Genomic DNA, 16,189 nt, shown 5'->3' with positions numbered 1-16,189 from the left:
AGCTCTGAGCCTCTCATCATGTAAAATCTGAGAAGGTCCATACACCAACACATAGTCCTGGTAAATATTTCCGCTAGGTAGCCAATTCAGTACATCTTCCATTGCTCTCTGGAAGACAGAGTCTTCAAAAATAAGTCCAAAGGGAAGTCTTGTGAATTTGTATGTGCCAAAAGGCGTTATAAATGCGGTGAGATCCATAGAATCAGGGTCGATCTTGATTTGATGATACGCGGCCCTGAGGTCTTGAGTGGAAAATACTTCAGCCCCATCAAGTTGTGTGAGCATCTCTGTGATGTCTGGGAGAGGGTATTTATCAGATATCACAGCTCGATTGAGGGCTCTCAAGTCAACACATAGCCTCACCTCACCAGAGTCTTTGCGGGCAAGTACTACTGGAGCCAGCCAATCACTTGCCTCCGTCTCAACTATAATCCCTTCATCTTGTAGTTTCTGTAGTTCTTTTTGCATGGACTCTCTTAAAGCTAAAGGTACGCTGTGCACCTTACACATTACAGGTGTAGCACCAGGTCTCAGTGTGATTTTATGTACGTAGTCAGTCAAACCATCTAACTTTTCATCAAAAATATGTTCAAACTCTGAGCGTAAATCACATGCATGGACAACGTGAGCAGACTCAGGTGTATCAGATTTAGTGGAAAGTGAAGGCGATATATCACCTGAAAGTGGTAGATCACCTTTAAGAATAATGCAAGGATCTCCACCAGGGAACAAAATCACACCAAGATCAGCTTGGTGAACCCAGCTTACGATGCTGTCCCCTCTGAAGGAGATGTAAACTTTCCCAGCTGTAAGGTTCCCTCTGTATTCAATCTCACCCTCAAAGTAGCCAAATAACTTTATAGGCTGTCCACCGTAAGCAAGTGGTCTGATATCTGGTTTGAAGACCTTTACTTTGCCTAGAAGAGATGCATCATAAAACCTCTTCAGATTTAAAGTTTTCTCTGCGTCTGAATCAAAAAGAATTTTCATGGGGTGACCATTTATCTTAATACAGTCAACCGGACTCTAGCGCTTCCCCTGACCAACTTGAGCTAGTATTTGACCACAATGCAGCTCATCAGGATCTGAGTCAGACTCGTTTTGAATCCAAACTTCCTTCACTTGCTTATTCTTCTTGAACGTTGACATTCTACAAGCTTTTGCTACATGACCAACTTTACCACACTTAAGCCACTTTGGCGAGATTTTGCCATACCTCACAGAGGACTGAAGGTCTCAAACTGTACCTCAACGAGGACCGCAGGACTCAAGCCATACCTGACCGAGGACCGCAGGACTCAAGGTGTACCTCACCGAGGACCACAGGACTCAAGCTCTACCTCATCGAGGACCACAAGGCTCAAGCTGTACCTCACTGAGGACCCCAGGACTCAAGCTGTACCTCACCGAGGGCCACAGGACTCAAGCAGTACCTCACCGAGGACCGCAGTACTCGAGCTGTACCTCACCAAGGACCGCAGGATTCAAGCTGTACCTCACCGAGGACCCAAGGACTCAAGCTGTACCTCACCGAGGACCGCAGGACTCAAGCTGTACCTCACCGAGACCGCAAGACTCAAGCTGTACCTCACCGAGGACCACAGGACTCAAGCTGTACCTCACCAAGGACCGCAGGATTCAAGCTGTACCTCACCGAGGACCCCAGGACTCAAGCTGTACCTCACCGAGGACCGCAGGACTCAAGCTGTACCTCACCGAGACCGCAAGACTCAAGCTGTACCTCACCGAGGACCACAGGACTCAAGCTGTACCTCACCAAGGACCGCAGAACTCAAGCCGTACCTCACGGAGGACCGCAGGACTTAAGCCGTACCCCACTGAGGAACCACAGGACTCAAGCCGTACCTCACTGAGGACCACAGAACTCAAGCTGTACGTCACCGAGGACCACAGGACTCAAGCTATACCTCACCGAGGACCACAGGACTCAAGCCGTACCTCACAGAGGACCACAAATCTCAAGCTGTACCTCCTTGAGGACCATAGGACTCAAGCCATACCTCACTGAGGAGCACAGGACTCAAGCCACACCTCACTGAGGAGCACAGTACTCAAGCCATACCTCACCGAGGACCACAGGAATCTAGCTGTACCTCACGGAGGACCACAGGACTCTAGCTGTACCTCACGGAGCACCACAGGACTCAAGCTATACCTCACCGAGGACCACAGGACTCAAACTGTACCTCACCGAGGACCACAGGACTCAAGCCGTACCTCACCAAGGACAACAGGACTGAAGCCGTACCTCACCAAGGACAACAGGACTGAAGCTATACTTCACCCAGAACCACAGGACTGAATCTGTACCTCATTGAGGGCTATATGATTCAAGCTGCACCCAAATGAGGACCACATGACTCATGGTGTACCTCTCTGAGGACCACAGGACTCAAGCCGTACCTCACTGAGGAACACAGGACTCAAGCCAAAACTCACCGAGGACCACAGGAATCTAGCTGTACCTCACGGAGGACCACAGGACTCAAGCTGTACCTCAGAGAGGTCCACAGGACTCAAGCCGTACCTCACCGAGGGCAACAGGACTGAAGCCGTACCTCACAGAGGACCACACATCTCAAGCTGTACCTCACTGAGGACCACATGACTCAAACTATACCTCATCAAGAACCACAGGACTCAAGCTGTACCTCCTTGAGGACCATAGGACTCAAGCTGTACCCCACCGAGGACCACAGGACTCAAGCTGTACCTCACTGAGGACCACAGGACTCAAGCCGTACCTAACTGAGGAGCACAGGACTCAAGCCATACCTCACCGAGGACCACAGGAATGTAGCTGTATCTCACGGAGGACCACAGGACTCAAGTTGTACGTCAGAGAGGACCACAGGACTCAAGCCGTACCTCACCGAGGGCAACAGGACTGAAGCCGTACCTCCTTGAGGACCATAGGACTCAAGCCATACCTCACTGAGGAGCACAGGACTCAAGCCATACCTCACTGAGGAGCACAGGACTCAAGCCATACATCACCGAGGACCACAGGAATCTAGCTGTACCTCACGGAGGACCACAGGACTCAAGTTATACTTCACCCAGAACCACAGGACTGAATCCGTACCTCATTGAGGGCTATATGATTCAAGCTGCACTCAAATGAGGACCACATGACTCATGGTGTACCTCTCTGAGGACCACAGGACTCAAGCCGTACCTCACCAAGGACCGCAGAACTCAAGCCGTACCTCACAGAGGACCGCAGGACTTAAGCCGTACCCCACTGAGGAACCACAGGACTCAAGCCGTACCTCACTGAGGACCACAGAACTCAAGCTGTACGTCACCGAGGACCACAGGACTCAAGCTATACCTCACCGAGGACCACAGGACTCAAGCCGTACCTCACCAAGGACAACAGGACTGAAGCCGTACCTCACAGAGGACCACAAATCTCAAGCTGTACCGCACTGAGGACCACAGGACTCAAGCTATACCTCATCAAGAACCACAGGACTCAAGCTGTACCTCCTTGAGGACCATAGGACTCAAGCCATACCTCACTGAGGAGCACAGGACTCAAGCCACACCTCACTGAGGAGCACAGTACTCAAGCCATACCTCACCGAGGACCACAGGAATCTAGCTGTACCTCACGGAGGACCACAGGACTCTAGCTGTACCTCACGGAGCACCACAGGACTCAAGCTATACCTCACCGAGGACCACAGGACTCAAACTGTACCTCACCGAGGACCACAGGACTCAAGCCGTACCTCACCAAGTACAACAGGACTGAAGCCGTACCTCACTGAGGACCACCGGACTCAAGCTATACTTCACCCAGAACCACAGGACTGAATCTGTACCTCAATGAGGGCTATATGATTCAAGCTGCACCCAAATGAGGACCACATGACTCATGGTGTACCTCTCTGAGGACCACAGGACTCAAGCCGTACCTCACTGAGGAACACAGGACTCAAGCCAAAACTCACTGAGGACCACAGGAATCTAGCTGTACCTCACGGAGGACCACAGGACTCAAGCTGTACCTCAGAGAGGTCCACAGGACTCAAGCCGTACCTCACCGAGGGCAACAGGACTGAAGCCGTACCTCACAGAGGACCACACATCTCAAGCTGTACCTCACTGAGGACCACAGGACTCAAACTATACCTCATCAAGAACCACAGGACTCAAGCTGTACCTCCTTGAGGACCATAGGACTCAAGCTGTACCCCACCGAGGACCACAGGACTCAAGCTGTACCTCACTGAGGACCACAGGACTCAAGCCGTACCTAACTGAGGAGCACAGGACTCAAGCCATACCTCACCGAGGACCACAGGAATGTAGCTGTATCTCACGGAGGACCACAGGACTCAAGCTGTACGTCAGAGAGGACCACAGGACTCAAGCCGTACCTCACCGAGGGCAACAGGACTGAAGCCGTACCTCCTTGAGGACCATAGGACTCAAGCCATACCTCACTGAGGAGCACAGGACTCAAGCCATACCTCACTGAGGATCACAGAACTCAAGCCATACATCACCGAGGACCACAGGAATCTAGCTGTACCTCACGGAGGACCACAGGACTCTAGCTGTACCTCACGGAGCACCACAGGACTCAAGCTATACCTCACCGAGGACCACAGGACTCAAACTGTACCTCACCGAGGACCACAGGACTCAAGCCGTACCTCACCAAGTACAAAAGGACTGAAGCCGTACCTCACTGAGGACCACCGGACTCAAGTTATACTTCACCCAGAACCACAGGACTGAATCCGTACCTCATTGAGGGCTATATGATTCAAGCTGCACTCAAATGAGGACCACATGACTCATGGTGTACCTCTCTGAGGACCACAGGACTCAAGCCGTACCTCACTGAGGAGCACAGGACTCAAGCCAAAACTATCCGAGGACCACAGGAATCTAGCTGTACCTCTCGGAGGACCACAGGACTCAAGCTGTACCTCAGAGAGGTCCACAGGACTCAAGCCGTACCTCACCGAGGGCAACAGGACTGAAGCCGTACCTCACAGAGGATCACACATCTCAAGCTGTACCTCACTGAGAACCACAGGACTCAAGCTATACCTCATCAAGAACCACAGGACTCAAGCTGTACCTCCTCAAGCACCATAGGACTCAAGCTGTACCCCACCGAGGACCACAGGGCTCAAGCTGTACCTCACTGAGGACCACAGGACTCAAGCCGTACCTCACTGAGGAGCACAGGACTCAAGCCATACCTCACCGAGGGCCACAGGAATCTAGCTGTACCTCGCCGAGGACCAAAGGACTCTAGCTGTACCTCAAGGAGGACCACAGGACTCAAGCTATACCTCACTGAGGACCACAGGACTCAAACTGTACCTCACCGAGGACCACAGGACTCAAGCTATACCTCACCATGGACCACAGGACTGAAGCCGTACCTCACCAAGGACAACAGGACTGAAGCCGTACCTCACAGAGGACCACAGGACCCAAGCTGTACCTCACTGAGGACCACAGGACTCAAGCTCTACCTCACTGAGTACCACAGGACTCAAGGTCTACCTCACCCAGAACCACAGGACTGAAGCTGTACCTCATTGAGGGCCACAGGATTCAAGCAGTACCCAAATGAGGACCACATGACTCATGATGTACCTCTCTGAGGGCCACAGGACTCGAGCCGTACCTCACTGAGGAGCACAGGACTCAAGCCATACCTCACCGAGGACCACAGGAATCTAGCTGTACATCACTGAGGACCACAGGACTCAAGCCGTACCTCACTGAGGACCCCAGGACTCAAGCTGTACCTCACCCAGGCCCACAGAACTCAAGCTGTACCTCATTGGGGACCGCAGGACTCAAGCTGTACCTCACCGATGACCACAGGACTCAAGCTATACCTCACCATGGACCACAGGACTCAAGCTGTACCCCACCGAGGACCACAGGACTCAAGCGGTACCCCACGGAGGACCACAGGACTCAAGCTGAGCCTCACCGAGGACCACAGGACTCAAGCTGTACCTCACCGAGGACCACAGGACTCTAGCTACACCTCACCATGGACCACAGGACTCAAGCCGTGCCTCACCGAGGACCACAGATCTCAACCTGTACCTCACCAAGGATGACAGGATTCAAGCTGTACCTCACCGAGGACCACAGGACTCAAGCTGTACCCCACCGAGGACCACAGGACTCGAGCTATACCTAACTGAGGACCACAGGACTCGAGCTATACCTCTCTTAGGACCACAGGACTCAAGCCGTACCCCACCGAGGACCACAGGACTCAAGCTGTACCTCACCGAGGACCACAAGACTCAAGCTGTACCTCACCGAGGACCGCAGGACTCAAGCTGTACCTCACCGAGGACCACAAGGCTCAAGCTGTACCCCACTGAGGACCCCATGACTCAAGCTGTACCTCACCGAGGGCCACAGGCCTCAAGCAGTACCTCACAGAGAACCGCAGGACTCAAGCTGTACCTCACCAAGGACCGCAGAATTCAAGCTGTACCTCACCGAGGACCCCAGTACTCAAGCTGTACCTCACCGAGGACCACAGGACTCAAGCTGTACCTCACCGAGACCGCAAGACTCAAGCTGTACCTCAGCGAGGACCACAGGACACAAGCTGTACCTCACCAAGGACAGCAGGACTCAAGCCGTACCTCATCGAGGACCGCAGGACTTAAGCCGTACCTCACTGAGGACCACAGGACTCAAGCTGTACGTCACCGACGACCACAGGACTCAAGCTATACCTCACAGAGGACCACAGGACTCAAGCCGTACCTCACCAAGGACAACAGGACTGAAGCCGTACCTCACAGAGGACCACAAATCTCAAGCTGTACCTCATCAAGAACCACAGGACTCAAGCTGTACCTCCTTGAGGACCATAGGACTCAAGCCATACCTCACTGAGGAGCACAGGACTCAAGCCATACCTCACTGACGAGCACAGGACTCAAGCCATACCTCACTGAGGACCACAGGAATCTAGCTGTACCTCACGGAGGACCACAGGACTGTAGCTGTACCTCACGGAGCACCACAGGACTCAAGCTATACCTCACCGAGGACCACAGGACTCAAGCTATACCTCACCATGGACCACAGGACTCAAGCTGTACCCCACCGAGGACCACAGGACTCAAGCCGTATCTCACCGTGGAGCATAGGACTCAAGCCGTACCCCACGGAGGACCACAGGACTTTAGCTGTGCCTCACCGAGGACCACAGGACTCAAGCTGTACCTCACCGATGACCACAGGACTCTAGCTACACCTCACCATGGACCACAGGACTGAAGTCGTGCCTCACCGAGGACCACAGATCTCAACCTGTACCTCACCGAGGACCACAGGATTCAAGCTATACCTCACCATGGACCACAGGACTGAAGCCGTACCTCACCAAGGACAACAGGACTGAAGCCGTACCTCACAGAGGACCACAGGACCCAAGCTGTACCTCACTGAGGACCACAGGACTCAAGCTGTACCTCACAGAGGACCACAGGACTCAAGCTGTACCTCACTGAGGAGCACAGGACTAAAGCTGTACCTCACTGAGGACCACAGGACTCAAGCTATACCTCACCCAGGACCACAGGACTCAAGCCGTACCTCACCGAGGACCACAGGACTCAAGCCGTACCTCACTGAGGACCACAGGACTCAAGCTGTACCTCACTGAGGACCACAGGACTCAAGCTATACCTCACCGAGGACCACAGGACTCAAGCTCTACCTCACCCAGAACCACAGGACTGAAGCTGTACCTCATTGAGGGCCATAGGATTCAAACTGTACCCAAATGAGGACCACATGACTCATGGTGTACCTCTCTGAGGACCACAGGACTCAAGCCGCACCTCACTGAGGAGCACAGGACTCAAGCCATACCTCACCGAGGACCACACATCTCAAGCTGTACCTCACTGAGGACCACAGGACTCAAACTATACCTCACAAAAGAACCACAGGACTCAAGCTGTACCTCCTTGAGGACCATAGGACTCAAGCTGTACCCCACCGAGGACCACAGGACTCAAACTGTACCTCACCGAGGACCACAGGACTCAAGCCGTACCTCACTGAGGAGCACAGGACTCAAGCTGTACCTCACTGAGGACCACAGGACTCAAGCCGTACCTCACTGAGGAGCACAGGACTCAAGCTGTACCTCACCGAGGCCCACAGAAATCTAGCTGTACCTCACCGAGGACCAAAGGACTCTAGCTGTACCTCACGGAGGACCACAGGACTCAAGCTATACCTCACCGAGGACCACAGGACTCAAGCTGTACCTCAGAGAGGTCCACAGAACTCAAGCCATACCTCTCCGAGGGCAACAGGACTGAAGCCGTACCTCACAGAGGACCACAGGACCCAAGCTGTACCTCACTGAGGACCACAGGACTCAAGCTGTATCTCACAGAGGACCACAGGACTCAAGCTGTACCTCACTGAGGACCACAGGACTCAAGCTATACCTCACCGAGGACCACAGGACTCAAGCCGTACCTCACCGAGGACCACAGGACTCAAGCCGTACCTCACCAAGAACCACAGGACTCAAGCCGTACCTCACCAAGGACCACAGGACTCAAGCTGTACCTCACCGAGGAGCACAGGACTCAAGCTGTACCTCACTGAGGACCACAGGACTCAAGCTATACCTCACCGAGGACCACAGGACTCAAGCTCTACCTCACCCAGAACCACAGGACTGAAGCTGTACCTCATTGAGGGCCATAGGATGCAAACTGTACCCAAATGAGGACCACATGACTCATGATGTACCTCTCTTAGGACCACAGGACTCAAGCCGTACCTCACTGAGGAGCACAGGACTCAAGCCATACCTCACCGAGGACCACAGAAATCTAGCTGTACCTCACGGAGGACCACAGGACTCAAGCCGTACCTCGCTGAGGACCACAGGACTCAAGCTGTACCTCACCCAGGCCCACAGACCTCAAGCTGTACCTCACCATGGACCACAGGACTCAAGCCATCCCTCACCGAGGACCAAAGGACTCAAGCTGTACCTCACCGAGGACCACATGACTCAAGCTGTACCTCACCGAGGACCACAGGACTCAAGCTGTACCCCACCGAGGACCACAGGACTTGAGCTATACCTCACTGAGGACCACAGGACTCGAGCTATACCTCTCCTAGGACCACAGGACTCAAGCCGTACTCCACCGAGGACCACAGGACTCAAGCTGTACCTCACCGAGGACCACAAAACTCAAGCTGTACCTCACCGAGGACCACAGGACTCAAGCTATACCTCACCATGGACCACAGGACTCAAGCTGTACCCCACCGAGGACCACAGGACTCAAGCCGTATCTCACCGTGGAGCATAGGACTCAAGCCGTACCCCACGGAGGACCACAGGACCCAAGCTGTGCCTCACCGAGGACCACAGGACTCAAGCTGTACCTCACCGATGACAACAGGACTCTAGCTACACCTCACCATGGACCACAGGACTGAAGCCGTGCCTCACCGAGGACCACAGATCTCAACCTGTACCTCACCGAGGACCACAGGATTCAAGCTATACCTCACCATGGACCACAGGACTGAAGCCGTACCTCACCAAGGACAACAGGACTGAAGCCGTACCTCACAGAGGACCACAGGACCCAAGCTGTATCTCACTGAGGACCACAGGACTCAAGCTGTACCTCACAGAGGACCACAGGACTCAAGCTGTACCTCACTGATGAGCACAGGACTAAAGCTGTACCTCACGGAGCACCACAGGACTCAAGCTATACCTCACCGAGGACCACAGGACTCAAACTGTACCTCACCGAGGACCACAGGACTCAAGCCGTACCTCACCAAGTACAAAAGGACTGAAGCCGTACCTCACTGAGGACCACCGGACTCAAGTTATACTTCACCCAGAACCACAGGACTGAATCCGTACCTCATTGAGGGCTATATGATTCAAGCTGCACTCAAATGAGGACCACATGACTCATGGTGTACCTCTCTGAGGACCACAGGACTCAAGCCGTACCTCACCAAGGACCGCAGAACTCAAGCCGTACCTCACGGAGGACCGCAGGACTTAAGCCGTACCCCACTGAGGAACCACAGGACTCAAGCCGTACCTCACTGAGGACCACAGAACTCAAGCTGTACGTCACCGAGGACCACAGGACTCAAGCTATACCTCACCGAGGAGCACAGGACTCAAGCCGTACCTCACCAAGGACAACAGGACTGAAGCCGTACCTCACAGAGGACCACAAATCTCAAGCTGTACCGCACTGAGGACCACAGGACTCAAGCTATACCTCATCAAGAACCACAGGACTCAAGCTGTACCTCCTTGAGGACCATAGGACTCAAGCCATACCTCACTGAGGAGCACAGGACTCAAGCCACACCTCACTGAGGAGCACAGTACTCAAGCCATACCTCACCGAGGACCACAGGAATCTAGCTGTACCTCACGGAGGACCACAGGACTCTAGCTGTACCTCACGGAGCACCACAGGACTCAAGCTATACCTCACCGAGGACCACAGGACTCAAACTGTACCTCACCGAGGACCACAGGACTCAAGCCGTACCTCACCAAGGACAACAGGACTGAAGCCGTACCTCACTGAGGACCACCGGACTCAAGCTATACTTCACCCAGAACCACAGGACTGAATCTGTACCTCAATGAGGGCTATATGATTCAAGCTGCACCCAAATGAGGACCACATGACTCATGGTGTACCTCTCTGAGGACCACAGGACTCAAGCCGTACCTCACTGAGGAACACAGGACTCAAGCCAAAACTCACTGAGGACCACAGGAATCTAGCTGTACCTCACGGAGGACCACAGGACTCAAGCTGTACCTCAGAGAGGTCCACAGGACTCAAGCCGTACCTCACCGAGGGCAACAGGACTGAAGCCGTACCTCACAGAGGACCACACATCTCAAGCTGTACCTCACTGAGGACCACAGGACTCAAACTATACCTCATCAAGAACCACAGGACTCAAGCTGTACCTCCTTGAGGACCATAGGACTCAAGCTGTACCCCACCGAGGACCACAGGACTCAAGCTGTACCTCACTGAGGACCACAGGACTCAAGCCGTACCTAACTGAGGAGCACAGGACTCAAGCCATACCTCACCGAGGACCACAGGAATGTAGCTGTATCTCACGGAGGACCACAGGACTCAAGCTGTACGTCAGAGAGGACCACAGGACTCAAGCCGTACCTCACCGAGGGCAACAGGACTGAAGCCGTACCTCCTTGAGGAGCACAGGACTCAAGCCATACCTCACTGAGGAGCACAGGACTCAAGCCATACATCACCGAGGACCACAGGAATCTAGCTGTACCTCACGGAGGACCACAGGACTCTAGCTGTACCTCACGGAGCACCACAGGACTCAAGCTATACCTCACTGAGGACCACAGGACTCAAACTGTACCTCACCGAGGACCACAGGACTCAAGCCGTACCTCACCAAGTACAAAAGGACTGAAGCCGTACCTCACTGAGGACCACCGGACTCAAGTTATACTTCACCCAGAACCACAGGACTGAATCCGTACCTCATTGAGGGCTATATGATTCAAGCTGCACTCAAATGAGGACCACATGACTCATGGTGTACCTCTCTGAGGACCACAGGACTCAAGCCGTACCTCACTGAGGAGCACAGGACTCAAGCCAAAACTATCCGAGGACCACAGGAATCTAGCTGTACCTCTCGGAGGACCACAGGACTCAAGCTGTACCTCAGAGAGGTCCACAGGACTCAAGCCGTACCTCACCGAGGGCAACAGGACTGAAGCCGTACCTCACAGAGGATCACACATCTCAAGCTGTACCTCACTGAGAACCACAGGACTCAAGCTATACCTCATCAAGAACCACAGGACTCAAGCTGTACCTCCTCAAGCACCATAGGACTCAAGCTGTACCCCACCGAGGACCACAGGGCTCAAGCTGTACCTTACTGAGGACCACAGGACTCAAGCCGTACCTCACTGAGGAGCACAGGACTCAAGCCATACCTCACCGAGGGCCACAGGAATCTAGCTGTACCTCGCCGAGGACCAAAGGACTCTAGCTGTACCTCAAGGAGGACCACAGGACTCAAGCTATACCTCACTGAGGACCACAGGACTCAAACTGTACCTCACCGAGGACCACAGGACTCAAGCTATACCTCACCATGGACCACAGGACTGAAGCCGTACCTCACCAAGGACAACAGGACTGAAGCCGTACCTCACAGAGGACCACAGGACCCAAGCTGTACCTCACTGAGGACCACAGGACTCAAGCTCTACCTCACTGAGTACCACAGGACTCAAGGTCTACCTCACCCAGAACCACAGGACTGAAGCTGTACCTCATTGAGGGCCACAGGATTCAAGCAGTACCCAAATGAGGACCACATGACTCATGATGTACCTCTCTGAGGGCCACAGGACTCGAGCCGTACCTCACTGAGGAGCACAGGACTCAAGCCATACCTCACCGAGGACCACAGGAATCTAGCTGTACATCACTGAGGACCACAGGACTCAAGCCGTACCTCACTGAGGACCACAGGACTCAAGCTGTACCTCACCCAGGCCCACAGAACTCAAGCTGTACCTCATTGGGGACCGCAGGACTCAAGCTGTACCTCACCGATGACCACAGGACTCAAGCTATACCTCACCATGGACCACAGGACTCAAGCTGTACCCCACCGAGGACCACAGGACTCAAGCGGTACCCCACGGAGGACCACAGGACTCAAGCTGTGCCTCACCGAGCACCACAGGACTCAAGCTGTACCTCACCGAGGACCACAGGACTCTAGCTACACCTCACCATGGACCACAGGACTCAAGCCGTGCCTCACCGAGGACCACAGATCTCAACCTGTACCTCACCAAGGACGACAGGATTCAAGCTGTACCTCACCGAGGACCACAGGACTCAAGCTGTACCCCACCGAGGACCACAGGACTCGAGCTATACCTAACTGAGGACCACAGGACTCGAGCTATACCTCTCTTAGGACCACAGGACTCAAGCCGTACCCCACCGAGGACCACAGGACTCAAGCTGTACCTCACCGAGGACCACAAGACTCAAGCTGTACCTCACCGAGGACCGCAGGACTCAAGCTGTACCTCACCGAGGACCACAAGGCTCAAGCTGTACCCCACTGAGGACCCCATGACTCAAGCTGTACCTCACCGAGGGCCACAGGCCTCAAGCAGTACCTCACAGAGAACCGCAGGACTCAAGCTGTACCTCACCAAGGACCGCAGAATTCAAGCTGTACCTCACCGAGGACCCCAGTACTCAAGCTGTACCTCACCGAGGACCACAGGACTCAAGCTGTACCTCACCGAGACCGCAAGACTCAAGCTGTACCTCAGCGAGGACCACAGGACACAAGCTGTACCTCACCAAGGACAGCAGGACTCAAGCCGTACCTCATCGAGGACCGCAGGACTTAAGCCGTACCTCACTGAGGACCACAGGACTCAAGCTGTACGTCACCGACGACCACAGGACTCAAGCTATACCTCACAGAGGACCACAGGACTCAAGCCGTACCTCACCAAGGACAACAGGACTGAAGCCGTACCTCACAGAGGACCACAAATCTCAAGCTGTACCTCATCAAGAACCACAGGACTCAAGCTGTACCTCCTTGAGGACCATAGGACTCAAGCCATACCTCACTGAGGAGCACAGGACTCAAGCCATACCTCACTGACGAGCACAGGACTCAAGCCATACCTCACTGAGGACCACAGGAATCTAGCTGTACCTCACGGAGGACCACAGGACTGTAGCTGTACCTCACGGAGCACCACAGGACTCAAGCTATACCTGACCGAGGACCACAGGACTCAAGCTATACCTCACCATGGACCACAGGACTCAAGCTGTATCTCACCGTGGAGCATAGGACTCAAGCCGTACCCCACGGAGGACCACAGGACTTAAGCTGTGCCTCACCGAGGACCACAGGACTCAAGCTGTACCTCACCGATGACCACAGGACTCTAGCTACACCTCACCATGGACCACAGGACTGAAGCCGTGCCTCACCGAGGACCACAGATCTCAACCTGTACCTCACCGAGGACCACAGGATTCAAGCTATACCTCACCATGGACCACAGGACTGAAGCCGTACCTCACCAAGGACAACAGGACTGAAGCCGTACCTCACAGAGGACCACAGGACCCAAGCTGTACCTCACTGAGGACCACAGGACTCAAGCTGTACCTCACAGAGGACCACAGGACTCAAGCTGTACCTCACTGAGGAGCACAGGACTAAAGCTGTACCTCACTGAGGACCACAGGACTCAAGCTATACCTCACCCAGGACCACAGGACTCAAGCCGTACCTCACCGAGGACCACAGGACTCAAGCCGTACCTCACTGAGGACCACAGGACTCAAGCTGTACCTCACTGAGGACCACAGGACTCAAGCTATACCTCACCGAGGACCACAGGACTCAAGCTCTACCTCACCCAGAACCACAGGACTGAAGCTGTACCTCATTGAGGGCCATAGGATTCAAACTGTACCCAAATGAGGACCACATGACTCATGGTGTACCTCTCTGAGGACCACAGGACTCAAGCCGCACCTCACTGAGGAGCACAGGACTCAAGCCATACCTCACCGAGGACCACACATCTCAAGCTGTACCTCACTGAGGACCACAGGACTCAAACTATACCTCACAAAAGAACCACAGGACTCAAGCTGTACCTCCTTGAGGACCATAGGACTCAAGCTGTACCCCACCGAGGACCACAGGACTCAAACTGTACCTCACCGAGGACCACAGGACTCAAGCCGTACCTCACTGAGGAGCACAGGACTCAAGCTGTACCTCACTGAGGACCACAGGACTCAAGCCGTACCTCACTGAGGAGCACAGGACTCAAGCTGTACCTCACCGAGGCCCACAGAAATCTAGCTGTACCTCACCGAGGACCAAAGGACTCTAGCTGTACCTCACGGAGGACCACAGGACTCAAGCTATACCTCACCGAGGACCACAGGACTCAAGCTGTACCTCAGAGAGGTCCACAGGACTCAAGCCATACCTCTCCGAGGGCAACAGGACTGAAGCCGTACCTCACAGAGGACCACAGGACCCAAGCTGTACCTCACTGAGGACCACAGGACTCAAGCTGTATCTCACAGAGGACCACAGGACTCAAGCTGTACCTCACTGAGGACCACAGGACTCAAGCTATACCTCACCGAGGACCACAGGACTCAAGCCGTACCTCACCGAGGACCACAGGACTCAAGCCGTACCTCACCAAGAACCACAGGACTCAAGCCGTACCTCACCAAGGACCACAGGACTCAAGCTGTACCTCACCGAGGAGCACAGGACTCAAGCTGTACCTCACTGAGGACCACAGGACTCAAGCTATACCTCACCGAGGACCACAGGACTCAAGCTCTACCTCACCCAGAACCACAGGACTGAAGCTGTACCTCATTGAGGGCCATAGGATGCAAACTGTACCCAAATGAGGACCACATGACTCATGATGTACCTCTCTGAGGACCACAGGACTCAAGCCGTACCTCACTGAGGAGCACAGGACTCAAGCCATACCTCACCGAGGACCACAGAAATCTAGCTGTACCTCACGGAGGACCACAGGACTCAAGCCGTACCTCGCTGAGGACCACAGGACTCAAGCTGTACCTCACCCAGGCCCACAGACCTCAAGCTGTACCTCATTGAGGACCACAGGACTCAAGCTGTACCTTACCGAGGACCACAGGACTCAAGCTGTACCTCACTGAGGACCACAGGACTCGAGCTACACCTCACCATGGACCACAGGACTCAAGCCATCCCTCACCGAGGACCAAAGGACTCAAGCTGTACCTCACCGAGGACCACATGACTCAAGCTGTACCTCACCGAGGACCACAGGACTCAAGCTGTACCCCACCGAGGACCACAGGACTTGAGCTATACCTCACTGAGGACCACAGGACTCGAGCTATACCTCTCCTAGGACCACAGGACTCAAGCCGTACTCCACCGAGGACCACAGGACTCAAGCTGTACCTCACCGAGGACCACAAAACTCAAGCTGTACCTCACCGAGGACCACAGGACTCAAGCTATA

At 54.2% G+C, this 16,189-nt stretch overlaps 1 protein-coding gene across 1 annotated transcript in view; it reads left to right on the top strand.

Moving 5' to 3' along the window:
* The first annotated feature begins 1,167 nt into the window (after positions 1-1,167).
* The window catches only part of LOC144757386 (T-box transcription factor TBX10-like), a 182,699-nt gene continuing 167,677 nt past the window's right edge, over positions 1,168-16,189 (top strand). The window contains exon 1 of the mRNA XM_078646376.1: positions 1,168-1,303. Within this exon, the coding sequence (XP_078502502.1) occupies positions 1,168-1,303 (136 nt within the window). The remainder of the gene's footprint in view (positions 1,304-16,189) is intronic.

Source organism: Lissotriton helveticus, chromosome 1_1 (genome assembly GCF_964261635.1).
Source record: "Lissotriton helveticus chromosome 1_1, aLisHel1.1, whole genome shotgun sequence".
NCBI classification, from domain to species: Eukaryota; Metazoa; Chordata; class Amphibia; order Caudata; family Salamandridae; genus Lissotriton; species Lissotriton helveticus.
The sequence above is the reverse complement of the archived record's forward strand: the minus strand, read 5'-3'. Positions and strand labels throughout refer to the sequence as shown.